This window comes from Vigna umbellata, chromosome 8, assembly GCF_029865625.1.
Source record: "Vigna umbellata cultivar VRB3 chromosome 8, Vumbellata_1.0, whole genome shotgun sequence".
Lineage (NCBI taxonomy): Eukaryota > Viridiplantae > Streptophyta > Magnoliopsida > Fabales > Fabaceae > Vigna > Vigna umbellata.
In genome coordinates, this window is record NC_142172.1 from 30,319,454 (window position 1) to 30,334,558 (window position 15,105).

General features: G+C 34.6%; 2 protein-coding genes across 6 annotated transcripts; one reads left to right on the forward strand and one right to left on the reverse strand.

Moving 5' to 3' along the window:
* The first annotated feature begins 1,710 nt into the window (after positions 1–1,710).
* LOC124838350 (histone acetyltransferase subunit NuA4-domain protein) lies at positions 1,711–5,330 on the forward strand. 4 transcript variants are annotated; one of them, XM_088095647.1, is made up of 8 exons: positions 1,711–1,865; positions 1,953–2,047; positions 2,532–2,632; positions 3,262–3,331; positions 4,219–4,246; positions 4,326–4,386; positions 4,513–4,650; positions 5,006–5,330. In XM_088095647.1, the coding sequence occupies exons 1-7, from the start codon at positions 1,853–1,855 to the stop codon at positions 4,616–4,618; spliced, it is 474 nt and encodes a 157-aa protein (XP_087951773.1). In that variant the 5' UTR covers positions 1,711–1,852; the 3' UTR covers positions 4,619–4,650; positions 5,006–5,330. The 4 variants fall into 4 exon arrangements, with proteins under 4 accessions (XP_087951773.1, XP_087951774.1, XP_047169896.1 ...); XM_088095648.1 differs by lacking the exon at positions 5,006–5,330 and adding an exon at positions 4,753–4,903; XM_047313940.2 differs by lacking the exon at positions 5,006–5,330 and having other exon boundaries at positions 1,712–1,865; positions 4,513–4,903.
* A 2,180-nt stretch (positions 5,331–7,510) lies between these two features.
* Positions 7,511–15,105, reverse strand: PHT1;7 (phosphate transporter 1;7). Of its 2 annotated transcripts, none has more exons than XM_047313907.2 (2): positions 14,989–15,105; positions 7,511–9,448 (listed from the first exon to the last, which is right to left on the reverse strand). In XM_047313907.2, exon 2 carries the CDS (start codon positions 9,390–9,392, stop codon positions 7,824–7,826), a length of 1,569 nt encoding a protein of 522 aa, XP_047169863.1. In that variant the 5' UTR covers positions 9,393–9,448; positions 14,989–15,105; the 3' UTR covers positions 7,511–7,823. The 2 variants fall into 2 exon arrangements, with proteins under 2 accessions (XP_047169863.1, XP_047169862.1); XM_047313906.2 differs by having other exon boundaries at positions 7,511–9,458.

The window sequence follows — 15,105 nt, forward strand, 5'->3', positions numbered from 1 at the left end:
TGGACAACTTAATGTATGAATTGATTTGTTTGGGAATTGTTTGGTTTGGTGATATGAATTGTTTGGGGTTTCAAGGTAAATTGAATGTACAAGAAAATGGTAAAACAAAATGAATCTGAAAAAAAAAAAATCTAACTTACTATAACAAAACTCCAAATACCGACCCACCATAGTAAACCACATTTATTATGACAAGTGATAAAAAAATATGTAATAGTAAGTTTGACTTCCTATGACAGGTTTTCAAAAATGTGTCATAATAATTTGAATTTAGTATGACTATTACTCGTTTACCTATTATAATAAGTTTGATTTACTATGAGAGGTTTTCGCTATGACATGGAAATAATGAACTTTCTATGACTCTCGTAACTATAACACTAGAACACTTATCATAAAACATCATTTTACTTGTCATATAAAGTCTTATCTACATTAGTGTGTTCTTATGTAAGAAGCACCGTGAAACACAAGAAAACACTAGAAAAAGAGGGGATCGTTGAATAATTTTTTAAAATCTTTTTGCAAAACAACATTTAATGTCTTTTTGTAGGATTAGACAATATGCAGTAGTTGTTAGACACATGTGTGTTTAAAAGAACTTTTAGGAAAACTTTTATAAGACAAAACAATAACACGTATTTTTATAGTAGTTCGCTCCAACCTTAACTACGGCCAATTCTTCCTTAAATCCTTTTAAGAAATTTCACTAATCTTTAACAAAGATTATACGAGTATCAACCACTCCTAGACTCAACATTGGTCAATTGACTAGATCTTTTAACTCAACTAAGCTAAACACCAAGTATAAGACTATCACAATTAGTTAGAACTACCACACCACCATCATGTGCCACCATCGCAAAACTAAAACAAGAGAAAAGAAGTGCGGACAAAGCAAACACGAAGGAGAATAAAGAAAAAAACACAAGAAAGGAGAATAAGAAGAAGGAAGATGAGAAAGAGAGTGAAAGTGAGGGAAGAAAATAGAAAAGAGGGAAAAACCATGAAAAAGAGTAAATGTGAGACAAAAGAGATTAGGATCTCAATTTTTAAAAGGTTTAATTGCTTCCTTTGTCCCCAGTTTGGTTGAATTGTGTCAAATTCATCCTCATTTTTAAAAAAGTTTCATTATCATCCTCACGTGGTGTAAAAGTGTCAATTGAATCCAAACATAGAAAAAATTTGTGTCAAAGTAGTCATTTTTCCTATATATCTGTGTCTTCCTTTCATACAATCAAGTACAGATATTCATTTTACCTTATCCAATTTAAGGCTTTTCATAGCTCCAGAGAAGTGACATATGAAAGGAAGACACAGAGATATAGGAAAAATGACTACTTTGACACAAATTTTTTCTATGTTTGGATTCAATTGACACTTTTATACCACGTGAGGACGACAATGAAACTTTTACACCACGTGAGGATGACAATGAAACTTTTTTAAAAATGAGGATGAATTTGACACAATTCAACCAAATTGGGGAAAAAAGGAAGCAATTAAACCTTTTTAAAATTGATAGAGAATTTTTTTTATTAAAGATTCTTATTCTTTATACTAGAGGGCACAAATGGATAAAATTAGTTTTTTTTAAATAAAGTTAGAGGTGCAGAGCAAAATTACGGAGGTGTAGGAAGAACGCTTCTATCATTTTTCTTAAGTTCTATTCACTCGTTTTTAATTCTCTCACCAGAATGTGACGTGGTGTAATATGATTGGTTAATCCTCCAAGTGTAGAAAACGAACTGAAAACGAAAACAGCCTCCAGTGAATCCTGAGACGAAATTGGGTATTTAGGGTTTCTTTTTGTCTTCTTCCTTTCTTACATTCCCCAGTAGTTCTCTCGAACATGGAATCCGAAGGTAATAACCCAATATTTCCACCACCCTCCGAATTTAATTGATTTTGTTTATGGATTATTAAACCTATAACGGAATGCCCTGTTTTAGGACAAAAGGGTACGGTGAACCCGTCCGCAATGTTAGCTTCTCTTCTTAGTAGGAGAGCCAAGCTTCACGAGGAGCTTCGCAACATTGAGAAGCAGGTAATTTTTTTAACATTGCCATCTGGGTTCCTTTGGTTGTTTCGAAAGGAGTAAAAATGTCTCTTTCTTTATCCGGCTACACTTTATTAATTTTTTTGTTCCTATAAAATTGTGATTTTTGTTATAAATTGTTTAATTTTTCACTCATGAAAAGTGTGTTTTTTGTTGGGTTTGTCGATTGATTCCGTGTGCAATAATTGGGTAACGTGTAATTTAACCTAAAATGGGCACGGCATGTACTCCAATATATCGTTTTCATGTATAATCTCGTGACTGGTACTTGGCAATTTGTACTCTTTAACCCTGATGGTTTTAAATTATATGGAATTGAGGTTTCTTGTTGAATTGGGTATATAGTGATGCCCAAACCCCACCCCCTTGCTCAAGTTCATCAAATTGACATAACTAAGTGAACTTAAGCTGCTGAAAAGAACATTTCGTGTGCTCTGTAGGAAGTAGTTGTTGACATTTTCTAAACACACAGGTCTATGATATGGAGACAAGTTATTTACAGGACCCTGGACAGTGTGGAAATGTATTAAAAGGATTTGAAGGTTTCTTATCGTCATCGAAGAACACTGCACTGTATGAATTTCTTCTCACTTTCTCTCGTTCTTTCTTTTTTCTAGACTGTAATGATTTTTTTCCCTATATCAAGTTCTCATAATCAAACAGCCTTTTCCTTCGATGCTTGTAGTGTCTGGGGTTCATTTTATTTCTGCTGAAAAGAATCCATAGCCAGAATCTGTGAGGATGTGCTTTTCAAGTGTGGTGATCTGTTATATACTTGATCACGCGCCATATTTATTGGGCCTTAATATAGATGTTCTGTAATCTTGATTCATTGATGATTGGGAAAAGCTAACTCATAGTTTTGGTAACTTGTATTGATTCCTGATATTCCACATCAATTGATACATTTCTGGGACAGGTCTAGATTCATTAGTAATCGAAATTGACCAATTTCTTTTACTCTGAAATAGAATTGTTCAAAATCTTGAGAAGCACGGATACTTCATGAAGTGTGTCTTTTTATTCATTATTATTTTCTTATAATTAATTTACATGTGTTTTTATGTATGGAAGTCTCTGAGATGACTTAATTTTTTTTCATGCATGTTTTCATTTGTTTTAATTGAGATATAAATTTTATCCTAGTTTGGCACCATGTTGATGTTTACATGACATTAGTGAATCAAATTTCTACATTGCAGCTTGAAAAGGTCTAGAAAGTTTCAGCCTGAAGATAGACTCTTTTCATTATCTTCAGTGACATCACCAGCGGTATGCTTCTGATATTAAGTGATAAGCTTCAACCAGGAATATAAGAAAGGACATGCACTAGCAAATGCTTTATGTGTTTTCTAAGTAGGGATAGTAGAAATATATCTTTGTGCATTTCATCTGTTGTTAAGTTTTTACATCCTTGTTAAAAAAATGGTCATAACATTGTACTTTTGTTTGATAATGATTATCATGCCAACTTCTGGGAAGAGAGAGTGATTAGGACATGTTGGTGCTTCTTGATTTTGGGCTAAAGTACATCCATGATTCTGTGCTAACATGATTTAATCCACAGCCAAAAGAATTGGCAAAGCAGAGCTCAGTTAGGAAGTTTGGGAAACTGATCCGATGATACCATTGTGATCAATTTTGATCAGAAAACATTTCAGAGGCTTACTTTTATAGAAATATAAAACAATTATTGAATTAGAGATTCATATTAGACTTTCATATACGTGACTACGTTTTCATTTTATACAGTTAGCACGTGGAATCAAATGTTATATATGTGCTTAGATCAGGTCCTGTCCTATCATTTGATTTCCAAAGCATCTTACTTGTTAACAAATTTGAATATTACATAATTTGAAATCTTCAAACTCGACTATCCAAATCTAAAGATTGATTAAGAAATAATAGCATCTTTTGGGACGAATAGGATGCATCAATGTTTGAAGTTGGTGAACATAAATTTCTAAGCTATCCAACTCTGGATCCTTTTACTGGACCTGATCCTTCCATATATTGACACGCAATCCATAAAATGAATCACCCTTTTATGTTTTCTTTCTCCCAATTCTGATTTTCCATGTCCAATTCTGATCCTTCCATCTTTTGACAACAAGGTTATTTCTGACTTGACATGCATTTTATGTACTTTACTATAGGCAGAAGAGCTTGCAGCTGGGCGAGATGGTGAGTTTATATAGGCCAGGGTTTCAATTTCTTTCTTGGCTTGAAATTCGTTTATTTATTGTGTTTCTTTTTATCTCAGATGGTAGATCAGATTATGGTCCTGGTCGTTCAAAAGGTGGAGGAATTTATGCTAATGGACAGTAAGCTTTCAACTATTGTATCTTAATTAACTAGCTATTAAATTACATCACAGAAACTTTCCATAAATCATTGCAAATATGTAAAGAATTCATGCTTTATGAACTAAAATGTCTGCATGTGTATAGGGGAAAACCAAAGAAGGGTAGAGGTGGGTCGAGAGATGCAAAAAGAGCAAGGGCTTCTAGTGAACAAGATTTTGATTATGAAGATGATCCTGACCTGACCTTGTGATTGAAAGCTCTGCTTCCGTACCGAATAGATTGGTACTTGTTGCTTTCCAGTTCCTCTCATTGAATGTATATATTCATCTAGTCCTAATACTTGTGAATTTTGCACATTTGGGGGAACAAATGCCACATACTCAGCCTTAATGGAAGGCATGGGTGACCTGCTGTGTTGCAAGTCAGCCAGGATACAGAAAATTTTTCTTTGCACAAGTTTTAACTGGCTAGTGAAGATTTGTTAGTGTTGTTGTAATGCTGTACAGAACAAGAAAATAAAGTTAACTAATTTGAATTCTGGTGCCTGTAAATTGATTTTTTCTACTGTCTTTTGAGGTTTTGGCACGCTATGACGGCATAGTAGTAGAGTGACCATTTGAACATTGTATCTTTGCAGTTTAATGTTGCAGTTGCAAGAGTGGCATTGATTGCAGCTGGAGATATATGAATTTGCGCAAATGAACATTTAAAAACTTTCAACTAATCGAGATATATGAGTTCATTTTTATTTATAGGATACATTACCTTCGTTTTTCTATTTCATATTAAGAGTATTTGTTGAGAAATAGATCCAAACTTTTTGCTATTTTTCATTCTCTTATCATATCTTCGAAGTTCAATTGAAGGACTTTCTTTTTATAAGTAACTTCCTGAGACAATTAAGTCGGTTATGGATGGTCTTTGACTTGATTTGACCGGAAGTAATTTCATGTTAGTTGATACACATTTTTATCAGGATTTAAATAATTTTTTCCCCTGTGAATTTTTCTTATTAGTCTTAATAAAAATATTTCCATTTTGATTCTGAATATGAACGTTGATTTGCTTTGGTCCTTACTGTTTTTTGATATCTATTAGGTACAGGTGTTTCTTTAATGAAATGTCATGGTTCAATTATGATTGATATATTTTTATTTTTAATAAATTTATACGCTTTCGGTTCTTGATTTTTTTTTTCCATTTTTCTTAAAAATTCTTTTATTTAAGGGAAAAAATGATGAGAGACCAATTATTAGACCTTTTAATAGTCTTCATTAAAAGATGCTTAATATTTATTATTATCGTTATAAAAATAAATATAATAAAATTCTTATAAAATTTCACTAATCAAAATTCAATTGCAAACAAGTGTTCCTTATACTAATATACAATATCATTGTTTTTAAAAGTCCTATTAATCTCCTTATTATATTAAAACACAAACTATTCTTTAACACTAAATTACTTGACTTTTCACTATTTTTTAGTCTTCACTCTTAATTGGTGGAAGTCTCTTATCTACTATTGATAAAGGTAGGGATATGAAGTCAAGCTTTTCTTTTCTTGGACTATCATGAAATAATATTTGGCTATGTATTTGGACATAGTAGTCTAGGAATTTATTTGGACTTTGTATTATGAACCTAATAGTGTAGGATTTTATTTAGGCCTTGTATTTTGGACCAAGTAGAATAGAGTTTTGACCACTTAAGTCAACAAAGGCCTAAGGCTCATTGTTGACCAAGAGGGGTCGTCCAAAGCCATGTGTTGGCCAATGGTTCAACATTTTTAGCTAACTTAGTAGACAAGGAGGGATGAATGATCATATCATGTGTCCTTCTCCCTTTGGAGAGGTTTTCCCCCTAACTAGTCACATGTCACTCTAGGAATTAAGAGGATTTTCCAAAGGTTGTAGCCACATGTCACCCACTCATTAGAGATGACTTTCACCACTTGTCTCCCTCTTATTAGAGAGGATTTCTCGTTACTCTCCAAGCTAGTCAAGGTGAGTCTTTTATGTCTAGCTTCTACAAATAAGGAGACACTCTTAGCTTATAAATAGAGGTGTCTCCCATTCTTGTATTCATCTTTGATTTAGAGTATTGTTATGTTGTCAATTTTGTATCATAATACTCTTTTTAAGTATTTTTAGGTCTCCAATTATGTGGTAGTGCCATGACTACCTCCATGACTTTTCTTTTAGTTTTGACCCAATCTAGTTAAGAGATTGTCATCACAACCCTGTTAACATCCTTAGTTTTCCTTTCAGTCTCTCGAGGTGAATCTCAATGTAATTCCTTTTCCCACTAAAACAACCTTCTATACCAACTCCAAACCCACGCTCATCACACACCTTTGCGTCCTATGTTGTTCTTAACGTCCTATGTTGTTCTTAAGCAAAACAATCCAGAGTATTTTATTTCCAATAGCCTTTCACTATCCCCTTTTCCCTTCGAGAACAGTGTCCCTCTTTTCCCCTGTCTTGTTCCTGTTACATACTTGTCACTTAACGTATTTCTACCATTACAACTTGCTTCTAACCTTTGAATATCCTTCCACTCTTATTCCCTTCCTTAAACTGAAAATGGTCCATGGGCATTAAAAAGGTGCATTAACACCTAATATACACTTAAAAGATAATAAAAATGATATGTTTATAAATTATATGATGTGATAAGAAGAGAGACAGAGAAAGAAAAAATAAGTGATATTCCATTTTCAATCTCCAACACCGCTTCCCTCACAATGTTAAATCAAAATCTCTGAATGTTTTATATCCCTACCCCATCCTCCTTTTGCCAACACAAAACCTATTTATCTTCCTCCTATCATCCCTACCACCGAAAAATATGTTTGAATAAATATTCAAGAGAAGATATAATGCATTCTTCAAAGACAGCATATTATCAAAAGACTAACCTCCCTCCAAAAGACTTGATCAGTTGAATTTTATTTCTAACTCAGTAATTCTAAAATAGTTAAGATATTTGGATGTTTATTATATTACAATGTTACAAATTTTGACCAATCAACTCAATCCATGGATGAAGAGAGATCTGAATAAGTTACAGACATTTAAGATATTAGACTATAAAATTTAAAATGATCTCTCAATTTTATATACGCCTTAGAGAATAATAGCCTATATTGTATCCAAAGTGAGGCCTTCTCATAATTATTCATAAACTACAAGCAAAATTATTAAAATTAACCCATGCATTACGTGATCTTTAAGTTAATATCAGCGTTTTGAAGAAAACAACATAGACAGATACTGTTAACACATTATTGCCGGAACTACACGTTCCTATTTCCAAAATATACAGAACAAAACAACACTTAAGGTTTCTATTACTAATGCATATTCTTGGTATATCACTACTATTACAACATGATAATGCATTATTCTGTTGCTGCATGCATCCTTTTTACTTCTGCAGTGGCGATTACTGATATTATGCTTTGGTTTCTTGAACTTCCTCTTCTTGCTCTCCCGAAATCTCTTCCAAAGATCTACCCTTTGACTCAGGCACGAGGAAGGTAAAAACGAAGCCTAATACGTTAACCATTCCTAACACCATCAATGAGTTTTTCACACCAATACCTGCAGGGTACCCTGCATCTGTTTTACTTGGATCCTTATTCTGTGCCAAGTACAAAAACCCGAATGAACCAACTATGGCTCCAAGCTTCCCAGATGCTGAAGATATTCCATGGCAAGTGGATCTAAACCTAGCTGGGAAAATCTCTGCTGGCACAACAAATGTGGTTGCATTGGGCCCAAAGTTTGCAAAGAAAAAGGTGAGAGAGTAAATGACCACAAATCCAATTCGGTTCTCCTTAAGGGTCCAGTGGTCATAGGGAATTGCAAGAGCAAACATGAAGACAATCATAAAGAAGAACCCCATCAACTGAATGGTAAATCTTCCTATGGTATCAATGAAGGCCACAGTGAACCAATATCCCGGAACTGTACTGCAGAGAGCAATGAGAGTTTGAGCCCTTGCAATTCTGAAAACCTCCTCAAGCGCATTCATGGTCTTTGCTGGAGGAATCCAACCAATTGCGCTGAATATATCCTTTTGGAACAGATTTTGGCTGTAGAATGCAATGTCAAGAAAGAACCATGTGCTTGTGGTTCCAAGCAGATGAAGTCCATGGCGATTCATGAATTCCTTGGAGAACAATCCATATGAATTTTGTTCATCTTCCTTCTTTGGCTCAGCTTGAATCTCCAACTGCATAACCTTAGACATATCTGCTGCAGCCTTCTCCATATTCTTGGCAACCAATGCAGTGTAGCGTGCAGTTTCTGGCATCTTTAGTCTCCAATAATAAGTCAAGGCAGCAGGAAGTGCTCCCACCATCAGAATTATCCTCCAAAGATAGTCTGCTTGTGGAACAGTTGAACCCAAGGGATCAACCTCGTATGATGGAACATCATACTTGGCCATGAATACAGATGATACTATGATTCCAAACACACCTCCTGCCAATATTCCAAAACCCTGCATGGCAAACACGGCAGCAATGAAGGCACCACGAGTCTTCTTGTTAGAATACTCAGACATTATGGTGGCTGAAAGAGGGTAGTCTCCACCAATGCCAAAACCAAGCCAGAAGCGGAAGAAGCAAAGAGTTGTCATCACAGTCTTTGCATCACTTCCGAAGGAAAGACCTGAAGCAATAGAGGCTAATACCATAAGCATGAGTGTCATGCCATAAACCTTTTTTCGACCCATTTTGTCACCGAGCCATCCGAAGAAGAGCTGCCCAGAAAGTGTTCCAACAAAAGCTACACCGTTAACAGCAGCTGACACATTTGGAGGCAGTGATCCAGGGTCTGCAGCCCCATCAACGTGGTAGTAAATGCGACCAAGGAGCTTTGTGACAAGTGATATACAGAACAGATCGTAGGCATCGGTGAAGAAGCCCATTCCTGAAACGATGATTGCTGTGAAATGATACCATTGCGTTTTTGCCGTGTCCAGGGCATTTAGCACCTGAACCTGCTCCTTCGCCATACTTACCAAGCTTTTCTTCTCCCTCCCTTCCTCTCACGCCAAATATCTTTACTTCTCTGTAAAAAACTGAAACCATTACAATGTACAAAGTTAAACTTGTATTAAGATAATAAATTTAACCTTAAGTCTACTCTATAAAACTGGCTCATCAAATTAAATTTCTTTTTACTTCAATTTTTTTTCTTATTTAAATCTCTCACAAAACAATAATGGATTATACTACATACCACGCCGCTAGAACCATAGAAAATACCTCGGTTACGCAAGGAGATAATCCAATTTCTTACAGATTTCTCATTAAACAATACAGTAATGGTAAAGCTTTTTAACCAGTATACCCGTTGAATAACTTGTTATTGCAAGAGATTATTAGTGAAGGTTCATAAAGAATATTTAGTGCTCTTTTTACATTTTTTAATGGTTAAACAGTAAAAAAAATCATTAAATAACAATTAATTTCAAAGACAAAAAATACTTTCTTATTATATTGATTATTTTAAAAACTATTCATAAACTAAAAATTATTGTTATCTAAAATAGTCTCTAAATAAAATATTATAACTAATTTATGAATTAAAGTTTAAATTAATCTCTAACCCTGACTACTAAAGTTTAATTACTAAGAAATTATTGTCGAAATTAGTTTCTAATTTAATAGTAAAAACTAATTTTGAATCCATGACAGTAAATAGCTAAAACCTTGGTAAGGAGACTAATTTAGATTTCAATTTACAAATCAATTATAATTTTTATATAGCATTTTTATTATGGTCTCTAAACTTAACTTTATTTAATGATTTTCTTGTAGTGAAAGCATTTTTATAGAAAGTTTTAAGAGTTAATTATAATCTTTAAATATTTACTAGTGTACTAAATAATGTATGTAAAAATAAATTAAAAGAAAAAGAATAAAAATAATCTTCAAATTACCTTTATCTCATTTTATTATAAAATTTTGTTAAACATAAGGACAAAAAATCTAAATTTCGACAAAATATCCAAATTTATGAAATTTAATTCATAATAATTTAAATTATGTCACTTTAAGTTTACTTAAAAGATTTTTCTTAAGTCAAAATTTATATTTTTAGATTTTAAGTCTAGTTAATATAATTCGATTTAGACACTAGTACAGAAAGGGGGAACGACACCGGTTCTTTTGACACATAGGCCTCGGTTTCTAAACCGAGGCATATCTAGACGAGATAAAAAGTGACAGACTATTTGACTCGGTTTCAGGACCCGAGGCATAAAAAAACAGAATTGACACGGTTCAAATTAACTGAGGCCGTAGGTTCTTTTTTTTTTATTCATTTTCTTCTTTTGTACACTTGGTTCAAACCAAAAACATCATCAACCAGCACATCAACCAGCAGCTCCATCGTTTGTAATTGATCGTCAGAAGGAGCAATCCAAAACAGATAGTTGATTTTAAAATTAACATACCCCATTCAAGAGCATCACTCTCCGAGCTCTCGTTCGCACTCGAGGAAGCCGCACACGTGCAAAATTTCAAGCATCTTCTCTGCATTCTCTCATTTCGATCATCGCCACTGCACGCTGCTTCGAAGTGTCCGGAACCTTCACATGTGCCACCTCCACTCCCTCTCGGACCTCGGTTCAGTCGCACCGCCTGAAGTTGCCGCACTCCTCCTTTGGCGCGTCCCATATCGAAAACCACCTGCGCTCGCGACCCAGAACAGAGAGAAGAAACGCCACCGCTGCAGGACGTCATCGCCGCGACCTCGCCACGACCTCGCCTCCACCTCGTCGTGCCTCGCCGCGCTTCGCCGCGCTTGCCGCCAACATTGAGTATGTCGTGGTGAAGAAAGAGAGAAGAAAGAAGATGGAATTTGAACCCTTTCAGAAACGCCACCGCTGCAGAAACGCCACCGCTGCAGGACGCCATCGCCGCCACACGTCGCGACCTTGCCGCGGCCTCACTGCGGTCTCGCTACGACCACGCCGCGACCTCGTCGCGACCTCGCCGCCACCTTGCTGCGACCTCGTCGCCACCTCGCCATGCCTCGCCACCACCTCGCCATGCCTCGCCGCCACCTTGCCATGCCTCGCCGCACTTGCCGCACTCGCCGCACTCGCTGCACTCGTCTGCCGCAGTGAAGAAGCTTTGATCTGGATCTGGATTTGTGTAGAGGAGAGAAAAGAAACGGAGATACCCAAGTGTTGAAAATGAAATTAGGGTAAATTGCCCCTTTTGATTTGGGAACTTTATGCCTCGGGTGGTTATAGGACCGAGGTAACAGAGCAATTTCAAAAAATTACCAGGACATTGGGCTTCGGTTTTGCTTTTAACCGAGTTAATTTTGTTTTTATGCTTCGGTTCTTTTGTAACCGAGACGTATAACTTCGTCAAAATTACAAAAATGCCACCGTCTTTACATATGCCTCGGTTTTCTAAAAACCGAGACATATGACCGTGTTGTTATCCCCGATTTGCACTAGTGAGACTGTATTACTTTTTGGATTTTGAAAATAAAAAATTATGGTGCATCTAAATTGAGCTAAGGTGAATGAAGATTAGATTGGGTCCATTCGTCTCAAGTCTAAGGTCATGAGTAGAGTTGGTTTGGATTAAAAGTTGAGTTAAGTTAACTAAGATAAATGTTAAGCTAAATCGACCTAGGTAGAGTCGAGTTTGTCCAACCCAAAAGTTGAATTGAGTTAATGTGAGTTGAATAATCAAACTGAGTCAACCTAAGTTGAAGGATCAAGTCATGTCGATCGAGGTCAAAGGTCAAGACCTATTTACTCACGTTAAAGGTCAAGGCGAGTAAGTCTAAGTCAAAGTGTAGAACCGAGTCATCAAGGGCCAAAGGCCAAGCCAAGTCGGTCAAGTTGAAAAATCGAGTTGAGTTGACCTAATTTAAAGAATCAAGACGAGTTGGCTAGGACTAAAAGTTGAGTCTAATCGACCTAAGTCAAAAATTGAGAAGGGTCAACCTAAGTCAAAAGTTGAGTATAAGGGCCTGATCCAAAAGATCAAACCATGTTGACTCGCGCCAAAGCTAAGGCCAAGTTGGCCCATGCTAAAAGTTGAGTCGTGTCAACCTGGGTAGATATGAGATGATTCGGCCTAGTATGAATGTAAGGACAAGTTGGCCAAAGCTGAAATCAAGACAAGTTGGCCAAAGCTAAAGAATAAAAACAAGTTGGCCGAAGCTGAAGAATAAAGACAAGTTGGCCAAAGCTGAAGAATCAAGACAACTTGACCGAATGAAAGCTGAGCCAAGTCGACTTGGACCAAAATGTAAGCTGAGTCAACCTTAACCTAAGGTCGAGACAAATTTGTTTAGACCCAAGATTGAGGCGAGTCAACCGAGGCCGAATGTTGAGATGAGTTATTCTGAGCTAAAGAATCAAGTCAAGTTGGCCCAATATAAAGGTTGAGATAAGTTAGTCACTATTGAAGATTGAGCAGAGTTGGCTCGAGTCAAAGGTTGAGTTAAGTTACTTGAGCTTAAGGTTGAGCTAAGTTGGCTTAGGCTGAAGAATCAAGCCAAGATTACTTAGTATAAAGGTTGACCTGAGTTAGCCTCAGGTTGTTGGTCAAGTCATGTCGAGTCCAAGTATTGTAAGTTGAACTATAAAGGTTGAATTGAGTCAACCCAACTGAATGTCAAGCCAACTCAGCCCAAGAAAAAGAATCGAGATGAGTCAACTCAGATAAGGGTCGAGTCATATTGACAAAGTCGAAAGTCGAGTCATATTCCGTTTTTTCAAACATCTCTAATTAATTTATGAACTTATTTTATCAGATTTGATTATTAATTTGATGTCTAATTTACCTAAAAAAAGAAATATATCAGTAATCAAAGTTATATCTTATAAGTAAATTTTAAGAAATTCAATCAATGATAGATTTACGAACAAATTTTACTATAAAACAATCAAAATTCAAAGCGAAAAATTTTAATAGAAAAATTTGTTGATAATAATAATTTTAGATTACCAATGAATTTTATCTACAAATTTCACAAAAAAAAATATTTACCAATAGTCAAAATTTATTAATAATATAATTTTTAATTTATCAACAAATTTATTTTCTTCCATAGCTTTATCAATAATTAAAATATTTATTACTGTGAGATTTATGTGATGTGTTGAAAAGTAATTGGAGAGCGAATTTCAATTTAAACTAATTATATCAACTGAAAAAACATCAACTGGTAAATGTTGTAAAAGTGTCGATGTAGAATACATAAGAAGAACAATGATAAATGAAAAGATTATTAAAATAAAGGTAAGACACAATGTTATATAATCACATAAGATTTGGACATATTCAAAAGAACTGTCATGACTTTGACAACTAACAACATAAATCGTATGTTTTGGGTATATTGAAAAAGATTGTCACTTTTGGTATTCAAAAGGGTTGTCACTTTAACAATCTACTATATAAATATATAGCGAAACATATATAACGACCTTGTTTTTTGTTTGTCAAAAGAAAATTCAAGAATATAAGAATTCAACTGCTAAAACTGAGAAATTAACTCCATAGGCACAAGTTCTTCATCCTTATCAAATTCTTCAATCTCAAGTTCCTCATATATGGACTAGAACAATATGTAAGTAACATTTATACAATATGTAATTATGTGTAATTATGTTGTCCAACAAAAAAAAATAATTGAAGAGGTTAAAGTAGTTTAAAAATTTGGTTAATAATTTTATGAAGGATTTGACAAGAGAGAAGTGTGAAAGAAGTCATGGGACTTCACCAATTATAAATGTTATATTAAACATATTTTTAAGTGTATTTAGTTATATTTATATAATCTGTCATATTTGTAATTGGTTATACTTTTATTACAAAATATAAAAGAAAAATATATATAAAGAAAACTAATCAAATATAAAAACCAATTTAATTTTCAATATTCTCTTATTATAACACACGGCACAATTTTGTACTTCTCCAATACTCAGGAACACTACCTTGAATTAGGTCTTGTATAGTTTTCAACCAAAATATGATGCTGGACTTCGTGTATTACACAAAATTATAATTCAATATTTTAGTGTTAGGTTGGTTTTGAAAGAGATAGAGAAGTTTACCGAACCAAAAGTTTTTCCGTTCTCCAACTCAATCAAAAGAGTTCATTGCGTAGCAGTCTAAAATGATGTGAACATTGATGATATTATATATATGATGTGGTTTTTGATTAAATAAAAAAGTAAGAAGTTAAAAAATTAAAAAAATGAAATAAAATCATGGAAATTGCCATTTTCATAGTCATCATTCTATATATATACCTCAGAAGGTAACCCTTTCCACTAAGAAAAATCAGTATCATATGTAATATACAATGTGAACAAGATAGATATAAATTAATGCTGTTATACACGTAACATTTCTCAGAAACAAATCCATGCTAATATTTGCATATGAATTCAAATTTTAAAGAGGAGATATGCATGGTGCATCTCCAAAAACAAGAATGATAATGGTGTAGATAATGATGTTAGCCACATAATGCATGCATGGGAATCTGATGAGACAACAAAAGGATTGAATACACACACAAAGTATATGCAGAGGAAAAGAGACAATAGTTATGAAACTGACCTGCGGATATATAGCACAGAATCTGAGATGAATTTGGAGGGACAAAGTAAAAGAGAAGAATTGAGTGTAAGCAAAAGAGATGAATGGAGAGACAGTTATTTATGAGCAAGTCTGGAA

Excerpts from the sequence above, each read along its gene's own strand:
- LOC124838350 (XM_088095647.1), top strand. Across the intron at positions 3,332-4,218 it reads CTTCAGTGACATCACCAGCG|GCAGAAGAGCTTGCAGCTGG; the intron begins GTATGCTTCTGA and ends ACTTTACTATAG. Across the intron at positions 4,247-4,325 it reads GCTTGCAGCTGGGCGAGATG|ATGGTAGATCAGATTATGGT; the intron begins GTGAGTTTATAT and ends TTTTTATCTCAG.